At 43.8% G+C, this 22283-nt stretch overlaps 4 protein-coding genes across 8 annotated transcripts; 3 read left to right on the top strand and 1 right to left on the bottom strand.

The window, feature by feature from the left end:
• Nucleotides 1-1069: 1069 nt before the first annotated feature.
• LOC115736298 (glutamate receptor 3.6) lies at nucleotides 1070-5810 on the bottom strand. 2 transcript variants are annotated; one of them, XM_048272582.1, is made up of 7 exons: nucleotides 5530-5810; nucleotides 5105-5441; nucleotides 3643-4997; nucleotides 3280-3557; nucleotides 2444-2475; nucleotides 1933-2339; nucleotides 1070-1718 (listed from the first exon to the last, which is right to left on the bottom strand). In XM_048272582.1, exons 2-7 carry the CDS (start codon nucleotides 5382-5384, stop codon nucleotides 1236-1238), a joined length of 2835 nt encoding a protein of 944 aa, XP_048128539.1. In that variant the 5' UTR covers nucleotides 5385-5441; nucleotides 5530-5810; the 3' UTR covers nucleotides 1070-1235. The 2 variants fall into 2 exon arrangements, with proteins under 2 accessions (XP_048128539.1, XP_030523784.1); XM_030667924.2 differs by having other exon boundaries at nucleotides 5105-5810.
• Nucleotides 5811-9273: 3463 nt separating this feature from the next.
• Nucleotides 9274-12413, top strand: LOC115736237 (probable protein phosphatase 2C 47). Of its 3 annotated transcripts, XR_007196931.1 has the most exons (5): nucleotides 9274-10086; nucleotides 10637-10846; nucleotides 11286-11491; nucleotides 11640-12265; nucleotides 12301-12413. XR_007196931.1 is itself a non-coding variant. In XM_048272631.1 (4 exons), exons 1-4 carry the CDS (start codon nucleotides 9889-9891, stop codon nucleotides 12193-12195), a joined length of 1170 nt encoding a protein of 389 aa, XP_048128588.1. In that variant the 5' UTR covers nucleotides 9274-9888; the 3' UTR covers nucleotides 12196-12407. The 3 variants fall into 3 exon arrangements, 2 of the variants coding, with proteins under 2 accessions (XP_048128588.1, XP_030523684.1); XM_048272631.1 differs by having other exon boundaries at nucleotides 11640-12407; XM_030667824.2 differs by having other exon boundaries at nucleotides 9275-10086; nucleotides 10652-10846; nucleotides 11640-12407.
• A 507-nt stretch (nucleotides 12414-12920) lies between these two features.
• On the top strand, nucleotides 12921-15107 carry LOC115736488 (pentatricopeptide repeat-containing protein At2g17525, mitochondrial). Of its 2 annotated transcripts, XM_048272590.1 has the most exons (2): nucleotides 12921-13880; nucleotides 13995-15107. In XM_048272590.1, the coding sequence occupies exons 1-2, from the start codon at nucleotides 13081-13083 to the stop codon at nucleotides 15004-15006; spliced, it is 1812 nt and encodes a 603-aa protein (XP_048128547.1). In that variant the 5' UTR covers nucleotides 12921-13080; the 3' UTR covers nucleotides 15007-15107. The 2 variants fall into 2 exon arrangements, with proteins under 2 accessions (XP_048128547.1, XP_030524076.1); XM_030668216.2 differs by having other exon boundaries at nucleotides 12924-15107.
• A 570-nt stretch (nucleotides 15108-15677) lies between these two features.
• Nucleotides 15678-19521, top strand: LOC115736381 (SRSF protein kinase 1). The gene is made up of 4 exons (XM_030668073.2): nucleotides 15678-16037; nucleotides 17215-17997; nucleotides 18762-18809; nucleotides 18906-19521. The coding sequence occupies exons 1-4, from the start codon at nucleotides 15855-15857 to the stop codon at nucleotides 19224-19226; spliced, it is 1335 nt and encodes a 444-aa protein (XP_030523933.1). The 5' UTR covers nucleotides 15678-15854; the 3' UTR covers nucleotides 19227-19521.
• Nucleotides 19522-22283: the final 2762 nt, after the last annotated feature.

Raw genomic sequence — 22283 nt, 5'->3', positions numbered from 1 at the left:
AATAGGAGAAATAAGAATACAGCTAGTGCATGCTAAGGTTGTCTAAAGATGGCAGTATTTGTATATATTTAGCTTTTGTAAGAGAGGGCTATACATCAGAGAAAGATCTGGTATGAACAGAGGAAGAACGCTTTAACAACAATCTGCATTGACCATCTGTTGTCCATCCTCGCTTCAGCTTCAACAGAAGACAGAGCTGCACATGATTTGATGACCCTTTTTTGTGTTTCTTGTGGATACCATCTATGCTTCAGATGTCATTTCATCAAAATGGGCGGTGAACTCTGCAAGAATTAGAAATTCTTCTCCTTTCATTGAGTAGATCAACCACACAGGGCCGACCAGTTCATGTGCTGTTCATGCGTAGTCAGCACATGAACTATCATTTGTGTAGGCTCGTGACCTTGGCTAATAGAAGCTATGAAATCCCTCATCCACGAAGAGCACAGAGGATGTGAAAGAAGAAAAGAAGAAGAACAAGCCCAGATAACAGAAAAAGCCAGTCTCTCCACATCCTTGTAGGAAAATCATGCTCTGCGCAGGTCTGCAGAATGGGGAACCTTCCGCAGGCTTGAGTCGTCCCGTTCCCGCAAAGAGGGGTCGGAAAAGGCGCAGATCCGAGGTGTCGAGACAGGAGACCTTGTATTGTTATAGCTCATTACTTATTACTAATTGATCTGAAAATTTCATGGCAAAGCAAACTCAAGACCATCTACTTGTTATGACTCATTAAAACAAAAAAACTTGGGGGTTTTTGGCCCTTAATATTCACGTAACTTGTATATATATGTATCTCCGCAAGATTTTGCTTTCAACTGGTAACAATACAGTCTCGTTGTGCTCGAAGATGAAGCAGAAGTCTGATCTATGAGGTTTGCTATCTGCAGATACATGTTGATGGATAACATCGGCATGCAGCGTGCGGACATGTTCTCATCACTCTACAGAGACTAGACAATGACCAATTCTTCTGATGCCAGCAGACAAGACATGTTTCTACATAGCGAACTTAGCCCACTGCATAAGAATGAGCATTTTAATATGTGATCCAAATACTTGCACGTGAAAATTTCCCTGTAAAGCATACCCTTTACTCGATTTTTTTCTGAGTCGCAACAATTTACAATTGTCAACGAGTGTAAACACAGCTATGGAGTATAACAAGGTTTGAAATCACGTATCAGAAAGATTTCTTGTGACTGACAGTGGGAGTTCTGGGAAGGATTTACATTTACTTAAACTAGATTACCGGAAGTAAAGTTGTTGTTCGAAGAGTATTCGATATGCCTTCTCTTGGAATCATTCAGCGATCCGTCGTCGTCAGTGCTCCTGTTGGAGGCCCGCTCCAATTGCCTCCTCTTGGACCGGCTTTTCACCGTCTCTTCCTTCTCGTCGATGAAAGAGAGAAAAGTCCGTAGACGGCCCGATCGGGAGCTCGAGGCGGCGCTCTCGGGTTCCTCAGAATAGTGCTGGCTGAACTGGTGGACCATCATTAGGAAATATATGAAGAGGGCCAAGAAGCAAGCTGACCCGCACAGAACGAAGAGGCCCCAGAAGCTTTTGAGGTGAAGACGGTCGAGTGTGAGCTTCGTCCCCTGTGATGTGCATGCACTTCTCATTAGCCATTTGTCATGCATCCGTTGGAGATCCCCATTTTCCGAGAGCTTCAGAATCGCCGTCGACATATCAACAGCCAAGGGCGAGTCCCGTGGAAATGCCTGGTCATCGCAATTCATTTACAAACGACGTTAAAATCACGATTCACAGAACAATATCTCCCATGCGTTGACAGTATTGGCAAGTAAATCTTGTAATGATACAAGATCAGCAAATCATGCATCTGTCAAGCTTGCTTAACCTTTTTCCATGGACTTATTACATTTCTTTATCTACTACTTTCGTTGAAAGACGAAGACAAAGATAGATACTTACAAATCCCCATCCATTTTTGGTGAATTCTTGACCCACAATGCTGAATTCGCATTGAGTTGAGAGAAAAAGCTCGAGATATGCACGCTCGTCGATCACCGCAGCAACTCCGCCTTTGTGAGGACCGTCTTTCAAGGCCTTGGCATAATCTTCTGGCATGATGAGAGGAACAAGTCTGGATTCATGAATGCTGAGTTCCTCTATCAAATAATTGCGGGCGAAAGATCCCTGCTGGTATCCTATGGGATCATTACTCAATAATAATGTTTCAATCCCTTTGATAGGAGAAGAAAGCTGTTGGACTGTGAGGATCGAGGTCAGACTTGCCGTGTAACTCGAGTTAATGATAAGAACCACAAACAGCCACATGATCAGCACAAAGCGACCGAGCATACTCACGGTATTTTCTTCTGCAGAATTGCAAACAAGATAGCATAATCAGTTTTAAAGAGAGCGACATTTTCTAGGCAATTGTGCATACGCGCGTGTCTTGGAGAGAGGGGGTTTAACTTACTATGAGCAAAAAACCAAGTTGAAAAGCTAAACCTGCAGAAAGAAAGGATAAGTGAATTAGGAATCATCAGGTGGATGCAGTCATACATTTACCACAGAATGTCAATTTTCTGTTCTTCATTTTTTCAGATGCAGTGAGAATTTGTAGCTACAAATGTCATTCTCTAGGACGTTAAAGTCTGGACATCTGCAACTGCAAGTGTTCTTGTCTGTCAAATGTTTTGGACAGGTTACCTCATCTACCTCCGCAGCACTTAAGCTCCCGCAATCGGCCTGGTCTAGCTTTTTTAAGTTACATATGTTACTTGTCCTCATGGATTACGACCAACCGAAATGGCGAGACGACACTGAGGGGTTGGTTTGAGTGAGTTATGCTTGCAACCAGCTTCTCCAAGTCATGTTGCTACACGAACTCAGATTGATTCTCATTCTTTGTTCGATATCGCTTACCTAGTACATTTAATCCAGTAAAAGTAGGAGCTGGTAATGGTGAGCTGACTTCAAGTAAAGTCAAGAATCTCATATGAGGACTCGAGGGCTTAATCATGACCGTGGAGTGTTCATATCTGTCTTACGTCTTCGAGCTTGCCAATACTCAACCAGAGAAGCATTTGTATTAATTCAAGCTGTGACTATTCATACATTTCTCCAGATTTTCCATCGACCTGGGCAGGCAGTGATTGAAGTGGAAACACTAGTCAAGTGGGTTCACCATGGAAATGCTAATCAAACAGATTCGCTCTCGGTATGTAAGTGATTAAACTCTGGCAAATTCTGCTTAATGAACCCAATCATTAGTCCTCTTATGCTAGCTATGAAAAATTCCTGGTCACTTACCACAGCATAGTGACAATTTGTCTCCTAAGAGGTCCACGGAAGTCATCGTTCAACCTGTGCTCCAGAATCCACACTACTGCTCCGACAATGAGGAAGAATAAGGCCGTCACGCACCACAGCTTCCACGTAAACGGCCTGAAGAAAGCCCACGCATTAGAGTCCAATTTCCTGACCGGGGCCACCACGACTAGCCCGGACTCGATATATGGCTGTGTAAAGTCCGCCATCCTAGTCCTGTTGGTGGTGATCGCAATATCTCCTACTGCAGCATCAAAAGTCTGTAGAGAGGGCAAAAACCTGATCACTCAAGGAAAAGAGTGGGTGACAAATTAAAACTCACAAGAGATCTTTATTCCCACTCACCCCAGTTGTTATCAACCGAACAAGCTCCGTGTCACTTGGGTTGCTGTGACCGTCCCCGAACGGGATGAACTTGTAAGGCACGGCATAAGGCAACAAGTTCAAAGCGGCTGTGAAGACATCGATGCAGTAACCAGTGAACATATCAGCCGTGCCTTCTGCTTGCGACACAAATTCGCGGAAGCTAACTCTCTTCGGGACTCCAATCTTCAAGTGCATACCGTTGTCTGGGAAAACCCAACCACGAGGCTTCTGTGTTGTTTCTCCAGGCCAAATAACCGGGTGCAGTTGCTGGCTCGAGCTGGAACGATTTGGTGGCCTCGAGTACAGCGTCTCGGGAGGCACCACTGTTAAGCCAGAGTAATTAGACCAATAGCCGATCTTCCTATATCCACTGCCTACCACATTGATGATTTCATATGCTGGATGAATAAGGTTTTTGTCAGGAGTGAATCGAATAGGGCCAGTTACGCCTGTTGTATCGACCTGCAGAATGGAATCGCGCAGCAATTTCCCTCTGTTGAAGATGCTCATAGCATCGAGGTGCAGTTTCCCCCCACTTAGGCCGGTCAACTTCGAATCATTTGAAAACGAAATTACTCCACCCTGATCAAAGAACGCGTTAATCGCTCGAGCAAGTATCCAAACTGTGTCATACGCATATAAGCCGTAGGTACTCAGTCCAAACGTCCCATTAGTCGAAAATGTGCTCGTCAAGTTACTCCACCGAGAAACAAATTTCCTCTTGAGTCCGGTGTCCGGCGTGTATGGACGCAGCGAGAGGACTCCCTGATACCTCTCCATCTCATCCGAAGGGAGCGGCGAGCTCGTGTCTAAGATTGTTGAAAGCCAGTTAGTTGTGATCCAAACGTATCCATTACCCATCATTCCAAGATTCTTGGCCACTTCAAGCACGTGAGGTCCCGGAGTGGAGTAAGTGTGAAGAACAATGATGCGCGACTCCATCAACGCCACCTTCACCAGCACATCGGTCATATCGTCCCGAGTCGCCTCCAGGCTCATCGGTGCCTTGTAAGAGATCTTGCAGCGGCGCTCCGAGAGCTTGTCTGCTAACGCGGCAATACCGTTCCGCCCGTGGTCATCATCAACGTAGATGGCTGTCACTTCCCTCCACCCGTAAAAGTCCACCATCGCCGCTACTGCGGCCATCTGAAACAGATCGTTCTGCGCGGTCATTATGAAATAAGGGAACTGGAGTGCGGACAGGGTCGGGTCCGTGGCCGAAAACGAGAGCAGAGAGACTTGCAATTCACTCGCAATGTGCGATATCACATGAGCAGTGACCGAAGTCTGGGGTCCAATTATGGCGACCGTGTCGCTCTCCATGAACTGCAAAGCTGAAAGAAAGGATTCGATTCAGCTACGAACCCCGAATCTCACGACGCACACAACTTCACACCAGCATATAAACAGGCATCCACGAGAAGGAAAACATCGGACTTACCCTCAACTATGCCCAGGAAGCCACTGTAGTTGGTGTCCTGTATCGTAAGGTTGAGCTTGGTTCCACCAAGCACCGACGGGTCAGTGTTCACATCCTCAATCGCAGCAAGAATAGCCACTCTGGCCACTTTGCCTATCAGGGTGTTGACGGAGAAGACGCCCCCAATGTTCACAGACTCCGGCCTTGTGGAAGCATTCGTGGCGGCTCCACCAAACGACCACAGCCCACTTTGCAAAACCAGAAGCACCGCGAGCCACATCATGTTGGCGCCCGCCTGCATACTCCCAAAGGCCAAAACCTTTTTCGCTCTTGCCGCTCAAAAGCGAGCACCAAGCTGGCCCAGCTATTGCAGCAATTAATCAAGCAAGACAAAAGTCACATGAACAGCAGAAAGGAGCTACTTTGGGAGGTTAGCGACAAACCCTCTCAGAAGAATCCGATCTCTCGCCTGTGGAGCTTCGGTCTGAGAATCAGGCTATACAATACCCAGGAGCAGCATGGACTAGCGCCCGAGACCAGAACGGGTAATGAAGCGGGTATGTGTGTGGTGAGACAGCATTTCTCTGCTCTGCTTTTGGCTGGTTGTCGCGAGATAATTTGTCGCTGGCCACTCTAATCAGACTTAGAAGATTTCAAGATGGAGAGCTCCAGAGAGAGAGAGAGAGAGATGCCATTTTTGGTGATGGGACGAAGACACAAGACAAGGAGAACCGTCCTACAGTGGAGCTCTCTCTCTCTGTTTGCGGTGGTCCTCGCATTGATTATTATTCTCCTGCAAGCCAACCCATGACTTTGACAACGGGGGAAACACAATTCACATTTCTTATTGCTCTTTGTCCGAATTTTTCCCCGGAGCATTCCTTTCACGCTGAAAATAACAAGATGAACTGTCCATTGACTTGTCAAATGACTACCATCGTCGGATTCCCCACGTTGTTGGGTGGGGATGTTCGCATCCCCCCTTGAAAAACTCTAATTCTACTTGGCATTTACTTATTTATAACATTATTATAATCCCTTTCGTAACCACCTTTTTCCGTGTACAGACACTTTTTCTCGAGTTCGGAATATATTTATACCTTTCTAGTTTCAACAAAGCATGTCCTAAAATCAAAGCTCGAACTTATTCGAACAAAGATAGCTTATCCTTTTTTTCTCCCCCCTCAAAGATGCCGCATCCCGCCAACCAAGAACCCGCTCGATTGCCCACCTGGAGAGCAGTAACTCGTCGCCAGAGCATCTCAAATCAACATCTTAGGATGCGCATGAGAGCATTTCTAAAGTAGAAATCCATTGGATAATGCAACTTCCGGAACGTGTTACGCGCGACTTCATCTTTTTAGTTTTGGATTTTTTTTTTTTTAGCTTCAGAAAGATGGAGTTAAAAAAAAAAATTATACTTTTTTTCAAAAGTGGAAAAATCTAACTTTTACTCGGAAGTAAAAGTGGAAAAAACGGGCATGTCACGACGAATCACAAACTTTTACAAGAAGAGCAATAACTTTGGTAGTGGTGGGGGCTCTGCTCTGAGGACACGTCGCTGGAATTCCACCAAAGACCTCGGCCTGCTAAATCTCAATTCCCACTCGATCCCCACTTCATGACCCGGGCCCACGTACGATTTGCGGGGGCCCACAGGCACAAAAAGCTCCCACCAGTTGACGGATCTGCTGTGATTTCTTCTGCAATTACACCGTAATCCCTAATTTATCACCATCATTTTTTTTTTCGTAGGCAAGAAAATTTTCATTTCATTCTATAAAAAACAAAAAAAACATAACTTTGATGTAAATCAAACAAAGAAAGTGAATTTTAAAAGATAAGAAAATTTGCTACCGCTTGTAGAAACTCATTCATTCTACAAAAAGACGCATCGAAATATAATGGACGCCCGATCACCAAATCTCGTATCAACATTATTAATGAGCACACGCCAAAATTTCCAAGATTTCACTCTCCAGTAACCACAGCTTTGCCAAAAAGCGATGCATGTCTAGGTTCGGCGCACCCAACGCCATCGCCATGTAAATATGAAAGACAACAACAATAACACCAACAGGTTGAAAAAGCATGGGTCATGCCTTGTAAATCCTATATCTAATTTTAAATCGGAATAGAGGAGCACCAAAATATAAATGTAACTCTAGATCGGGAGAGAATACATGCAAATCAAATGCCAATTTATAACAAAATAACTTTCGAATAAGCCGACTATTGAAATAGTAAAGAAATCGTGCTCGATCATATGGAGCAAGCACCGAAGCCGGAGTGAGTAGATCCGGAATGGCAGATACTCCTTGAGACTAGACTAGACCTTCGCTTGGGTCTTTTAACCAACTAATTGAACCTTGTATATATGCATGAAGTATTCATATTTTGAATTTAAACAAGATGAGACATAGCTTGAAATGAAATGAACAAAAGAAGAGAAAATGATGATCTAATTCGAAATATTTTACGTATAGAAGCTTTTTATGCTCTTTCTAGAAATTTTCCTCAGCTATAAAATAAAGGAATATAATTCCAGATTTTTGCTGCTCACTTCGAGCAATTAACAATAATTTTTCTTTGGACTTCCGAAAAATCCATTTCATGTAGCTCGGTAAGGAAATTTTAAGGCATACCCGCTAATCGCAGGGCCGTTCGTATCCCCGTAGACCAGAGCATCTCGAATCAACGCCCGAGTTTTTCCCGAACAAAATATGCATCTCACCTTTCTTCAAAACGACGCAATGCGTTTCGCGTAGCGGTCCCGTGCATTGACGGAATCGGACATGGTACGACGATATCAGTAATGACTAACGAGGGACCGCAAAACATTCGGACATTTCATCATGTCCCGCCAAATGGCTTTGCTTGGTAGTGTCAATTCTCATGACATGAGCGGGCCCCACGTAGGCGTACACCAACTAGGGGGATCTGCTGTAATTTGTACTGCAAATTACACAATAATCCCTATTTTATCGACATTATAGAAGATTGGACATTTCCCACTTTTTTCACCCTTCTTCCGTACTTTTGGAATTCTAAAAAATTGAGATGATTGTCCAAAAAGTCTTAAAAATTGGATAATATTTAAATCTCGGATCCACGGTCGATCGACTCTTTCTTTGGTAGAGAATCGAGACGAGAACATGCTCGGGAATCCTACAACATTTTGAAAGTAAAAATTGTCTACCTCCAACACAACATTTTGACCATGGAGCTAAAACTCGTGTATCGAGTACTCAACTTATATGTACCAATGTGTACCTACGGCAGGAGGGTGCGTCGATTCCGATTCGACTCAAGAACCGGCCGATTTTGAGTGGTTCTCGAACCGAAAAATAACTGGTCGGATTTCCGGTTCCCCCACAATATACCCAGATTGCTTGTTGTTGTTTTTCTTTTTCCTTATTCCGAAACAAACCCTAAATAAGTAAATTGCGTATCGATTTTCAGTCCCCCTCTTTTTTCATTCAAAAGGGTCCTCTCCTCTCTCTCTCTCTCTCTCGATCTCTCGATCTCGAGACAGCTTTGATTTCAATGTCTTTATCTGCCGCTTTAGTCCAAGAATGCTCCATGTGAAAGCATGACACTGCCCCATGAGAATCAAGCGCAGAAGTAATGGAGGAGTGGGCCTGATCGTATCAGAGAAAAATCAGAATAGTCATTTGCCAAAGAAGCAAAATAAAGCGAAGCAATCGGCAACGGATGGAGCCGAAATGGTCAGCACATCAATGAACATTCTAAAAGCGAGTGATTTATGTTACAACCAAGGCGAAATGACTCCACCGGTGCATTAATCGTGTCGTCTTTTCAGCCGATCGTCACCTCTTCCGTGCGTTCGTGTGACACTCGGGGTAAAAGCAAGCGTACTGTCAACTCCGTTTCATGTCGATTGTCGGGAACCACGCATATGCCAAAAATTTACTTCACATTCACGTACATAAACGTAATATATTATTGTCATTTTTTTTTTTGATAGTGTGAAATCGAATCGGTAACGAAATCCAGATAAATAAAATATAGTACGATGATTTTTCTGATGAAATTTTGTGATTTAAGTAGTTCCATTATGATAAGGTGATATACAATCATAATATGAAATTCTTTCAACGTACTGTTAAATAAAATGATCACATTCTTTGCTCATCGCATGAATTCCATCCCGTGGTGTTTGGGGTGCGCAGAGCTCAATGGGGGAGGAACGACAAAGTGCACTCGCAGGCAAACGGGACAGGGACAGGGACGGAGCCACCCATTCTTGGTCAAACAAGCTTGTTTGCAATTTCATCACTCCTCCGAAACCGTCCCCAGGTGTCATCACGCGAGCAATGGCTACAATGTCGACCGCAAAATCTGCAATCCCAGCCATCTCCTTTCGTATTCCTGCTTCGCTCACACCCCAAGAGGATTTAACAGAAAAAAAGGAAAGAGATGCCCTCCTCCTGTTTCCTCTTAATGGCCCTCCCTCCCCTAATACTATTTCCGTGGCTTCATTCTCCAATGCTCGTTGTCTCTGCGAAGCCTGCGACCTCTGGTTGGCGAAAGTGTTGGTTTTGTTGAGCCGCGGGAGGAATTCGAGGAATCCCGTTTCTTTTTTTTCTCTTTTTGTTGCAATCCCGAGTTGGCACCTTGATCTCGGAGCTGGAGCAAAGGCGAAGGCAATTCGTGGGATTTCTTGAGGTGGGTGTCTGCGGATGAGGTGTTTGTGGGAAGTTCTCTGAGGATAGAACCGATCTTGGCGAGTGCATTGGAATTCTTGGCTTTTTCGAAATGGAGTGAGCATATGGTGGGTTGGAATGGCTCCAGTTACTGATGTCGCGCCTCTGATGACCCGGTTGGCCCTTGAACACGAACAATGCAAGGGAAGTACGTCGTCCATGGAGGATGAGGACAATGACACGTTGGAGAACTTGAGCTCAAACAAGACCGGGAAGCCTCCAAGGAACCTCTCTGTTATACGCCAATGTAACAGCTCTGCTTGGTTGTCTGAATTGGTGAGCATTTCTTATCATCTTCATCATCATCCCCCATTTTCTTTTGCTCCATTTGTTAGTTAAATAAAGTTATTAAGTGTTCGTTTCTTTGGTCTTTTATGTTACTCGATTACTTACGATGGTGTATGTGCTGTTTTGGCATCAAAATCTTAGCTTTGTTCGAGTTGAATAAGATGGCATGTGTGTCATTAAGATAAGGACCTTGGGCTTGCATTGCTCAAAATTATGGTCACTGGTCTGCAATTTATGCAAGAATTGCAATCGCCGCAATTTGAAAGGATGTGTCTTTTGGAGCAGGACTTGTGATGCTGATGTGGATCAGAATATTAATGGAATTATGTCCTCAGAATACACTTTGTATTTTTTTTTTTTCAAGTAAAGGAATTCTGGGGCTACTGATCTTTGGCCACATTTTGGCTCAAGTTAATTGGAATGTTTCTATCATTCTGCACCACCCAGGTGATGCATGGGTTGCCCACTAGCCTTGATAGATTGTCGGCCACTAGATTGCCTGATCCTGGGGCGAGGATCAATTCCATTAAATATTTAGTGGATCTTCATGCAGGACTCTGACCTCGGAATTATTGGTTTCAAGTCACCAACGCTTGAGAAATCAGGTTTCTTACCTGTTTTTCGTTCCGGAAGCTGCTCGGAGAAAGGTCCAAAACAGTTTATGGAGGATGAGTATATTTGCGTGGATAATCTTTATGAACATTTCGATTCAGCTGTGCAAGTCCCCTCCCCTGGGGCATTTTATGGGGTGAGTAACCTTTTCATTTGTTACTGTTTCAGATTTTTCGGTTTGGACCATCTGGCAGTGAATGTCTAGACGTTTTAAATGTCCAATTTCCATGCAACTACCCCTTACTCCTGAGTGATGTTATATCGACATGGGAATGTACCCCTTGTGCATGGTCAACCTTCACTCACCATCAAGCTACAATGGCTAAATCTTTAAATGTCAATAAGTTGTCGCAACACTCCTTGACTATTAGAAACGGTCAAACTTATTTGCCTGAGGGCATTATCCACCCTGCTTCAAGCATTGGTGTATCTAAATCTAAACCATGTATTTGCTGCTTTCTCTGGTCCGGTTGCATATGTTTCAGACATTGCTCTGCCATGTGAGACTTGGGCCTTTATCTCTACACGCTAAGTATTTTATTTGTTGCTCTTCTTGGTGAACTGAACCAATACAGGTGTTTGATGGGCATGGAGGTACTGATGCAGCATCTTTCACCAGAAAGAACATACTTAAGTACATAGTTCAGGACTCCAACTTTCCGGCTGGCTTAAAAAAATCAGTGAAGAGTGCTTTTGCGAAAGCGGATAATGCATTTGCAGAAGCTAGCTCCTTAGATAGTTCCTCAGGCACTACTGCTTTGACTGCCCTTATATTAGGCAGGTGAGGGTACTTTTCACTTGTGCTTCACAATTTTTGTTGGTTATAGTTTTTTGGCCCTGATGATGTGGAGATTACAGTTGCATTTGCAATGTCTCTGGCATTCATGTCGCAGCAATGGTTTTTGACAAAGCATTGTCTGCTTTCACAGTAATATGCTAATTGCCAACGTCGGAGACTCCAGAGCTGTCTTAGGCAAACGAGGGAGAGCAATTGAGCTGTCCAAGGATCACAAACCCAACTGTACCTCTGAAAGATTGAGAATCGAGAAACTGGGCGGTGTCATATATGACGGCTACCTCAATGGTCAACTATCAGTTGCACGTGCCCTCGGTGATTGGCACATCAAGGGTTCAAAGGGTTCAAAGTGCCCTCTGAGCTCTGAGCCAGAGTTGGAGGAGCTTGTCTTGACAGAAGAAGACGAGTTCCTCATAATTGGTTGCGATGGGCTCTGGGATGTGATGAGCAGCCAATGTGCGGTCACCATGGTTAGGAAAGAGCTCATGCAACACAACAATCCCGAGAAATGCTCAAGAGCACTCGTCGAGGAGGCACTCCAACGCAACACATGCGACAATTTGACAGTAGTTGTGATCTGTTTCTCGCCGGATCCGCCCCCTAAGATCGAAATCCCCAAATCCCATAAGAGGAGGAGCATATCTGCTGAAGGGCTGGACGTTCTTAAGGGCGTGCTGAACGGTATATGAAGAACTGCCTCATTGCTTTGTGTAGGTGAGATTTAGAAACACTTAGTTTTGTTGGGGGCAGGGATTTTTCCGAGTTACCGCCGTCCCGCCACCTTTTCGAAAGCTAGAAAATATGTGTTCGTATGTCTTGTAAAGTTGAGGATTAGTTGTCGATTTTCGCTTGCGTTTTACCATCCGGATTTGAATTAGTGCAGTTCAGTTCCTCTAATGGGCGAGGAAGATTGTAAATGGACCTTTAATAAGTGGATCACATCGGACATTGAATCTCTGTCTTAATATTAGCATCTCTCTAGACAATTTTACAATTTTATGCAAAGCGTTAATTTTTGTTCATTCTCAATACAAGAGTTGATTGAGACAAATTGAAATTGCCTATTATAAGAATCGCTTCATAGAACTTCTGAGCTTGACTCAAACTAAAAATCAAGGTACTCGAAGTTGATAGTAGAACAATTAAGTCGTGAATGAAGTCGAGCTCGAGCTCGAATACCCTTTTTTTCAGTTAACTCTTGACGAGTTCGAGATCACTCGAAAGTCGAATCAAGCAGCGGCTATTGAGTAATGGTCGAACCGAATCCGAGTACTCACAAGTTCCTCGACCCAACCGGCCGCCGTAAATTACTGAGACACAGAGGATACTTTTAAGAAGAAACCCGGTCTGAGCTTTGGCTAAAAAGTTCTTTTTCCTTCTCGCTATATCTTGTTAAACTGTCGCACTAAGCGCTCGAAGAAATCCGAAAAATCAAAACGAACAAGTAAAACCTTCTGCGTCACAAATTACCCTTTTTTTTTTTACCTCTGTTGAGTTTTTCGGTTACAGTTTGGCCCAGGGGCGGTCAACTCTCCCTCTGCTGCAGCAGCGGCAGCTCATGTAAACCCTCCTCCATGCCCAAATTCTTCTACTCCCCTGAAGCCTCCATCTTCTTCTCTGCACTGTCCAAACAGAGATTCCTTCTCACTTTGCATCCAAAACCCATCTCATCATCATCCTCCTCCTCATCACCACATCCATCCACAAGATCCTTCAGTCCTGTCCCAACTGACCAACACGTTGCCCGTTTGATCCTAGACCAGAAAACACCATCCCTAGCGCTAGAAACCTTCGAATGGGCCTCCAAGATCCCCAATTTCGGCCACTCTCAATCCACCTACCGTGCCCTCGTCCACAAGCTCTGCGCTTTCCGCCGCTTCGGCACCGTCCAGCAGCTGCTCGACGGAATGCCCAGTTCAATCGGGTCGGCCCCGGATGAAAGCATTTTCCTCACGATCGTCCGGGGCCTGGGCCGTGCTCGGAGGATCCGTGAGGCCATCAGAGTTCTTGACTTGGTGCGCAAGTTCGGCGAGGAGCCGTCCTTGAAGGTATATAACTCGATCCTCGACGTTCTTGTGAAGGAAGATATTGATTTGGCCAGGGGGTTCTATAGGGCGAAGATGATGGAGAGGGGCGTTCAAGGGGATGAATACACTTTCGGGATTTTGATGAAGGGTCTGTGCTTGACGAATAGGATAGCTGATGCTTTTAAGCTCTTGCAAGTCATGAAGTCCGGTGTTGTCAAGCCTAATACAGTAATATACAACACGTTGCTCCATGCTCTTTGCAGGAATGGCAAGGTTGGGCGGGCGAGGAGCTTGATGAATGAGATGGAGGAGCCAAATGACGTGACATTTAATATCTTGATATCGGGGTACTGTGATGAAGAGAAGTTAGTTCAAGCTCTTGTCTTACTTGAGAAAAGCCTCGGCTTGGGGTTCGTCCCCGACGTTGTTACGGTGACCAAAGTTTTGCAACTCCTTTGCAGTCTAGGGCGTGTGATGGAAGCTGTTGACGTATTGGAGAGAGTTGAGAACAAGGGGGGTCCTGTGGATGTTGTGGCTTATAATACGTTGGTGAAGGGTTTTTGTGGAATAGGGAAAGTGAAAGTAGGACATCGCTTGCTCGAAGAGATGGAGAGAAAGGGGTGCCTTCCAAATGCAGACACGTACAATTTGCTGATCTCCGGCTTCTGCGATTCTGGGATGATGGATTTAGCTCTTGATATATTCAATGACATGAAAACAGATGGGGTTAGTTGGAATTTTGCTACATTTGATGTGCTAATCCGAGGTTTATGCTTTGGAGGGAGAACGGATGATGGTTTTAAGATCTTGGAACTCATGGAGGAGAATAGAAACGGTTCCGGTGGTCGCATTAATCCCTACAATAGCATTTTATATGGTCTATACAAGGAAAGCCGCATGAACGAAGCATTGGAGTTCCTGATCAAGATGGAGAGATTATTTCCTAGGGCCGTAGATAGTTGCTTGAAGATATTAGGATTCTGTCGTGAGGGCAGATCCAGGGATGCGAAGATAGTCTATGATCAAATGATCGGGGAAGGTGGATTCCCAAATGTTCTCGTCTTCGACTCCCTAATACACGGATTAAATCGGGAAGGGGATGTGCGAAGCGTGTTCGAGCTAATGAACGAGATGATTGGTCGGGGATATCTCCCGGTCGCTTCGACATTTAATGCCCTAATTAGCGGGTTTTGCCGGCAGGGGAAGATAGGGAGCGCCTTGAAGCTCATGGAGGACGCGATCAAGAGAGGTTGTGGGCCAAATGCAGAGAGCTACAGACCTCTGGTCGATGCCTTTTACCGGAAGGGAGAACCCGACATGGGTTTCAAGCTCTTGTTACAGATGGTGGAAATGGGAATCGCCCCCGATCGTTCCATGTGGAACGCGTTGCTTCTTTCTTTCAGCAGAGAAGCGACGTCATCGACGAAAGACGATACGTGCGGAAACATGTTACAGTCGGTTATCGAGACTTGAGTATTTCGGGCGAGCGCCTTTAGTCTCTCCAATCATGTATGTACATACTCAAACTTTGGACATAATGTGATTTACCCTGATGCATAATGACACTATGCTCTTTATGATCCTAGAGGAGGCCCCTTCCATGGCAGATGAGTTGGTTGGTTGATTGTCTTTTGGATTTGGCGTGAATCCTTTGTACTGATTGCTCCGAGCAGTCAATGATGTTCGTCAAGATTTACCAGAAAAATACAAACTTGACATCTCTCTCCGGGTCTCAAAATTGCTCAAAAGCTTTATTCTTTGTTCCTTCACGTGGGACGACAAACATGAAACATGGAGCAAAAACGACATAAACATATTTGGTTACCAAACGAAAGAAAACCTTACGATTGACTAAGGGGGGGGGCAAGGAGTTTGGTGGGAATAGATGAATTTTTCCTTAATCTGGCAATTTCTTTTCCATAAAAAGTAACAAAAGAAAAAAACTCGATAAAGTTTAGTTTTTTTTTTTTATAGTTCAAAAATTGGGAGGGAGACCCACCACCGCAAGGGAAGGACGAGAGAAAAGTGGAGAGAGAGCCTTGTGGAGAAGGCCACATATCCCCCAAAACGCAACTGCCCTCTTTCTCTCTCTCTCTCTCTCTCTCTCTCTCTCTCTCTGAGATTACCACGAAGATCATCAATAAGAAGCTAGGAGCTTCATCTTCTTCTTCTTCTTCTTCTTCTTCTTCTTCGTAATTTGTCGCGGCAATCAAATCACCCGCCATCGCTATTAGTGTGTCGCCGCGGGCAATCGAGGGGGATCCTCCGGTATTATTTCGCGCGTCCGGGATTGGATCGAATCGGCGGATCGTCGGATCGCCATGTCGTGTTCGTCTTCGTCGGGCTCGGAGGATGACGACGAGGGGATGGAGAACTACCGGAAAGGTGGGTACCACGCGGTGCGGGTCGGCGATCAGTTCGCCGGCGGCAGGTATATCGCCCAGAGGAAGCTAGGGTGGGGTCAGTTCTCCACCGTCTGGCTCGCTTACGACACTCGATCCTCTGTAATACCTCTCTCTCTCTGATCGTTTTGTTTTGGTTCTTTTTTACTTTCGGCGATTTGGCTTGGATGATCTCCTGAAACGCAGTTTTGGTGTTTGTTGATCGTGCGTGTTTCTGTTGTTTGGATATTGTTGTAGAATGGTGGTTTTTGATCTGGTATGGTTGGTTTTTGCGCGAATGAGGAGCGAGGACGGTTTTTATTTTATTTTATTATTATTATTATTGATTTGATTTTTGACGATTGATGGTTTCTCTGATTCATCTTCTAAATTTTCGCTTTTTTTTTGGAAAGATGATGGCTGTTCAGTGGTCGAAATCATGTTGGGAAGAGTTTCAGGAAGATATATATCTTTTTATTTTTTTTTTATTTTTTTGGATCATGAAGTTTGTTGCGCTTCTGATGTAGGTGCCGTTTCATGTATTTTCAGATGGTGTTTTGTTGTTGATTATTATTGATCAAGGTGGTTTATGGTCTGGCATCACTGCTTTGGGGGGAATGACAGAGAAAGTGTTTCGTCTTGATTTAAGATAGCGCCTTTCTCTGAATGATCTTTTGATGGTTTTGTCCCTGATCTAAAGCCATGAGTTCCTTAAATCTTCCTTCTCTAAGGTTTTGTTTTAACCGTGGTTTACACGGACTGCTAAGTCGAACCGTAATGAAGTCTGTATAGGAGCGTTACGTGCCCGGACTCATCTGGCTAGTGATTTTAATGTGGCCTCATATTTCACTACACCCTTATGCCAAGGGATCCTGATGTCATGTACTCTTGAGTTGTAGTGGCTTAAAGAAAGAGCTTATCTTAGAATAGCATCCCTTGAATGTCTCCAAGTGTGGTCTCCTATAAGCCTGATATCCTCATAATTTAGTGTTTAATGAATCTCCACATCAGATATAGACAATGCTGGCAACATTCTCCTGTTATTTACTTAACTTCTTGACACAGAATCATGACATTCATCATTTCCTATTATGGTCGCAAGCAATCACCTGATTATACTGTAAATAGGATCAGTGCACCACCGCTTCAGTGTCTGGAGTTTATGATGGACCTATAAAGCCAAAGTAGTTTATTAGTTCAACGATGTGCTATCTCTTCTTTACTAGTTGCTTCTGAGTATTTTGGTTCTTGTGCTTCATGCTCTCATCCTGAACTTGGAATTTTTTCTGTGTACTTTCAGAAATATGTTGCTCTTAAAATCCAGAAAAGTGCAGCGCAATTTGCTCAAGCTGCCTTGCACGAGATCGAACTGTTATCGGCAATTGCCAGCGGTGACCCGTCAAATTCAAAATGCGTTGTGCGACTGGTTGACCACTTTAAGCATGCTGGCCCAAATGGGCAGCATCTCTGTATGGTCCTTGAATTTCTTGGTGATAGCTTACTTAGACTAATCAAGTACAATCGATATAAAAGCCTCGAATTGAACAAAGTGAGAGAAATCTGTAAATGCATCTTGATTGGTCTGGATTACTTGCACAGAGAAGTTGGTTTGCTCCATACTGATTTGAAGCCTGAAAATATTCTTCATTGTTCCACTATTGATCCTGCAAAAGACCCAGTGAGGTCTGGCGTCTCTCCTATACTTGAAAGGCCTGAGGGAAATCTCAATGGTGCTGTGACCATGAGCATCATCGAGAAAAAGTTGAAAAGGAGAGCAAGGAGAGCTGCTGCTAAGATTTCAGCGAGAAGAGAATCAATGGGAGGTGCATCTACGAAGCCTGAGAGAAGCTTGGATGCGATTGATTTAAGGTGTAAGATTGTGGATTTTGGGAATGCATGTTGGGTGGATAAGCCGTTCACAGATGAAATTCAAACGAGGCAGTATAGAGCTCCCGAAGTTGTACTTCAGTCTGGTTATTCCTTTCCTGTAGATATGTGGTCATTTGCCTGCACTGCCTTCGAGCTTGCTACCGGTGACATGTTATTTGCTCCCAAAGGTGGTCAAGGCTTCAGTGAGGATGAGGTGGGATCACTTTGCCTATCATTTTTTTTTTATTGTCTAATAATTGCATGAGTTGAACATCTATCTGATCATTTTATGTTTGATACTAAACAACATTGGCGGTAATGGGTGTACATTGCTTGTAAAGGTTGACTTGTTAGTTCCATGTAAGCTTCTCTAGACATTTTTGCAGTTTGGAGTAAAGATTCTGGATTATTCTTGACAACCTTAAAAGTGAAACCATCTCAAGCACAAAAATTACCTCTTCCCCCCCCTTCTTTCTGCATGCTTGAGTGCTTGTGTGAATGCACTCTGCTGGTTCCAGGTCGGTGGCAGAGGCACTGTTAGCATACTTCCGCTATGAGTTTTCTCATGATACTTCATTTGTCAGTTTGCTTTGTTGTATGATTATTTGGTATATTTTCTGGTTGTTGGCTCCTGCTAAATTACCTTGAGATGGTCAACAAGGAAATACTCTGGCTGACATGATAATTTGTTAACTTTTTTGGAGTTTGATTTTATTAGTGGTTTATTAGTGGTTGAGCTTTGAAGTTATGGTCAGTATTTATGTCAACTGTTGACTTGTTCAGAACTTTTGATGTATGTGTCATTATGAATGATATGTGCAATCTCTTTCATCCTTTTTAGTCTATATGTGCTTGGTTGAATTTTTATGAAGTTGACCATTCATCGGGCTAGAGTTTGTCATTGTTATTTGGTAAAGGTGGAAGTTTCTTGAGCTGCATCAAAATCGTGTTTTACTGAAATTATATTTGTTGGGTTAGGATCACCTAGCACTGATGATGGAACTTCTTGGGAAGATTCCCAAAAAGGTAAGCTCGCCTTATTATTAATCTTAGTCTTCCTTTCGTTATATGCGTGATCACGGCTTTTAAGGGTGTACTATATTCTCTTCCCCTTGTGAGCAGATTGCCACTGGTGGAGTTCGATCCAGGGATTTCTTTGACAGATATGGCGATCTGAAAAGGATCAGGAGATTGAAATTCTGGCCATTAGATCGGTTACTCGTGGAAAAATACAAGTTTTCTGAGACTGATGCTCTCGAGCTTTCTGAGTTCCTTTGCCCCCTTCTCGACTTTGCACCAGAGAAGCGGCCTACTGCTCAGCAATGCCTGCAACATCCATGGCTCGTTATGAGAGACTCAACCCACAACGTCATGAGGAATGATTCGAGAGTCGACAAGCTAGAAGCTGGCGTGAGCAACCTTCGGATAAAGGTGGGCAAATGAAAAGGGGTGGGAGTTCTGGCTGCAACTCCGAAAGCATTTTTGAAGCCCCTGAAAACTCATTCAAATGAGTCTTCTTTTTTCTATTTGGAAATTTAATTTTGGTGGGTTTTCCTCGAAAGAGATTCTTTTTCTGCTAACAGATGTAAAGTTAATATTTTTTATTCCTTGTGGGAAATGACGAGGAGCGGATAGGCCTTTTTGATGTCTTGTATATTAGCTGTGGCTTTCAGAAGTTGTTTGTTTTTGTTTGACACTGGAATTTGTATTTATATATTTACTGCTCCACGGTTCTTTACTCGGTAGTTAATTCCATTGCTTTGTATTGACTGTTGAAAAAGGAAATTTAACTTGACAGCTTGGCTTTTGTGGTAAAGTTGAGGGAATTGGAAGGCTTCGAACACTGAACTTCATTGAATGCCCCAGTGAGATTCCTTTGCACTTGCACAGCAACCTTAATTTTACCAAACCCATGATGCATAGAAGTGTCGTGTCTTTCATAAAGCATGGCTGATAGGACCAGAAAACAAGATATGGCAAAAAGAACCGGACACGACCCGGATAAGGACTGTTGTGAAAAAAAGTGTACATTCCCCGTTTACCAAACTTTATTAAACAAACATTTTCAAGGACATAGAAGAGGTAGGGGAATCGAGTATGTAAGGACAAGAAACGACGTCGAATACTACTAAATTTCATTTATTAGGCGATATGATGGATTCTTATTGTGTGTTCATTTATAAAGCGCTTCGTTATTCGGTAAATCAATTTGAACGATCAAATTTTACTAATCCGAAACCGTCTAACAGTTGAGTTGAATTGTTTTTTTTTTTTTCTGATGACAGTGGCCCCATTTGTCTCGCATGTTTTTATCTTTGAAAGGAAACAGAAAAAAAAATTAAAAGATTAAAAAAAAAAAAACTGAAGCACTAGAATAAGGCACTCTTGGATTTTTATATTTCTCAAGAGATTCTTGAGTTGCGAATGGGGCCTTCAGGAGAAGAGCACTCCAAACAGGATGGGGTCCAGTGGCCACCGCCTGTTATTAAAAATTAAAAATTTTAACTCCTAAATTTGGACACGTCATTATTAATATCATATGCTAGTGTCACGGACCGGTGCTTGGTCGAATCCCATGCGGCGACTTAGGCTTGCGGGATCAATGGATCGGCTAAGCCAAGCCTTGCCCAAGATCATCACTCACGCTCACTAACCACTTAGAAGAGAGAGAGAGGGGGGGGTGTTTGTGGGAGAGAATGAGAGTATATTGCTCAATGTTTTGTATACAAGGTGATTAAGGGGGAATATCTTTATTTATATGAAGAGACTCATTCGGGTGACTCCTTGCTTTCCCAATTTTGTCTTTTCCTTTTTACGTTCTCCTTTTCTTACTTTATTTGGATCTCTATGTTTCGTCTTCTATGGCTTGAGACTCTTTGTTTCTCTCTTGGATGACTCTTGGGCTGACTAGTATCGTCCAGGGATCGTGGCTGGCCATGCGCCGGATCGTGAACCGGTTCATCTGGATCACACGGTCAGCATCTTGGTTCCTGGCTTGGTTCGTGGCCTGTATCATGCCCTGTCCACGGTCTGATCCGTGGCATGCATTATAGCCTGGCCAATCGGTCATGTAATGGCGCATCGTTCTACTAGGATTTTATTGGGCCGTGAGACCAGCCTCTCTTTGTCAAATTTTTAATTTTTGCGTAGAAAATCCCAAGTCTTGAAGCTCACTCCTTTTTTTTTCCTCCCTTTTAAATGGCTGTAGGACAGAAGAAAGTGACAGAAGCAGAAGGTATTAGGTGGGCTATGTCATCATCTACCGAGAGAGTGCGATTTGTTTTGGAGTAATTGAATAGAAGGCAGCTTCCCCCTTTTCCTTTTTGCTTGGTCCCAAGTGGCCTGTCTTGTCTTTTGTTAGCTAATCCAGACATGGACGCACAACGCTCGTCTTCAATTCGCTTCCACCCGTATGTGAAAGTGAGCGTTTGAGATGGGAGTCACATTTTCTCTTCCGTTAAAAAGAGTTTTTGACAACCCCAACTGATCCTCACCGAAATACGACGGCCCTCTTCACTTGAACAACGGGTAATTGTCGAAAATGGGTAGCCCCGAGAGAATACCCAAGTGCTGTGACTCGAATTCAAATTCGAATTCCGCTGAACAAGCAACCGCTCGAGATTAGCTTTGAGAATTGGGGCATTGTCACTTAAAAAAGGGTAGAAAAGAAAAGTTGCGGTAGTATGCTTTTCACATGTGCCAAAGAACCCCCAAACGAAAAAAAACACAGAGCACTAACCGCAAATTCAAGTAAAGCATTATCACTTTTGAGAAGATTAAAGAAGGGAATCATAAGGAGATTCAGCAGAGTAGGCAGGCTCAGCTGAGTTACCCAATATCATAGGTACGAGTTTGGTCAAACTATTTGTGAAGTTTTTGAAGCTCAAACACAAAGTCGGATTAAGATATATGCCACGCGAACAATGTGACTGATCGGTTACGGTCGGAAAAAACATTTCTGCGAACTTTTTAGTCGTGCCGTTGGTTAGCGGGGTCGCCCCGCGCTTCTGCGAAAACCATGTTCAAAATCAGAAGCGAGCATCTCTCGCTTCTGGCCTTTGATGACCCTCCAAAAGCGCAAAGAGATGTTGTGATGAGTGAAATCAATTACAAAGACATGCTCAAAATGCAAGCGTGCATTTCCAACATTAATGACCTTTTAAACATGGGTCGGTCCAACCTAAAACAAAGGGAGAGAAGAAAAAGGGGGAAAGGTGAACCAACCAAAGATTATCATCCAGGTAATGTACTCAGCAAAAGTTTCGGAATGCCATGCAAGTAAAGCAACGCTTTGGACTTGGAGACTACCAAATCCTCACCAGTCAATTGAAGGAAGCCGACGATTGGAGCAGCCCATCTCACAGCCATTTATAACATTCAAGAATGCTGACAGAAACCTTCATGGCCATTTCATGTCCCATTCACAGTTTACCAGATGAAAAATATAGGAAGGTGTCTTCATCAGAAACAATGTCATGTGCCAGGAACGCAATATGCATG

The sequence above is a fragment of the Rhodamnia argentea genome, chromosome 11 (assembly GCF_020921035.1).
Source record: "Rhodamnia argentea isolate NSW1041297 chromosome 11, ASM2092103v1, whole genome shotgun sequence".
Taxonomy (NCBI): domain Eukaryota; kingdom Viridiplantae; phylum Streptophyta; class Magnoliopsida; order Myrtales; family Myrtaceae; genus Rhodamnia; species Rhodamnia argentea.
The sequence above is the reverse complement of the archived record's forward strand: the minus strand, read 5'-3'. Positions and strand labels throughout refer to the sequence as shown.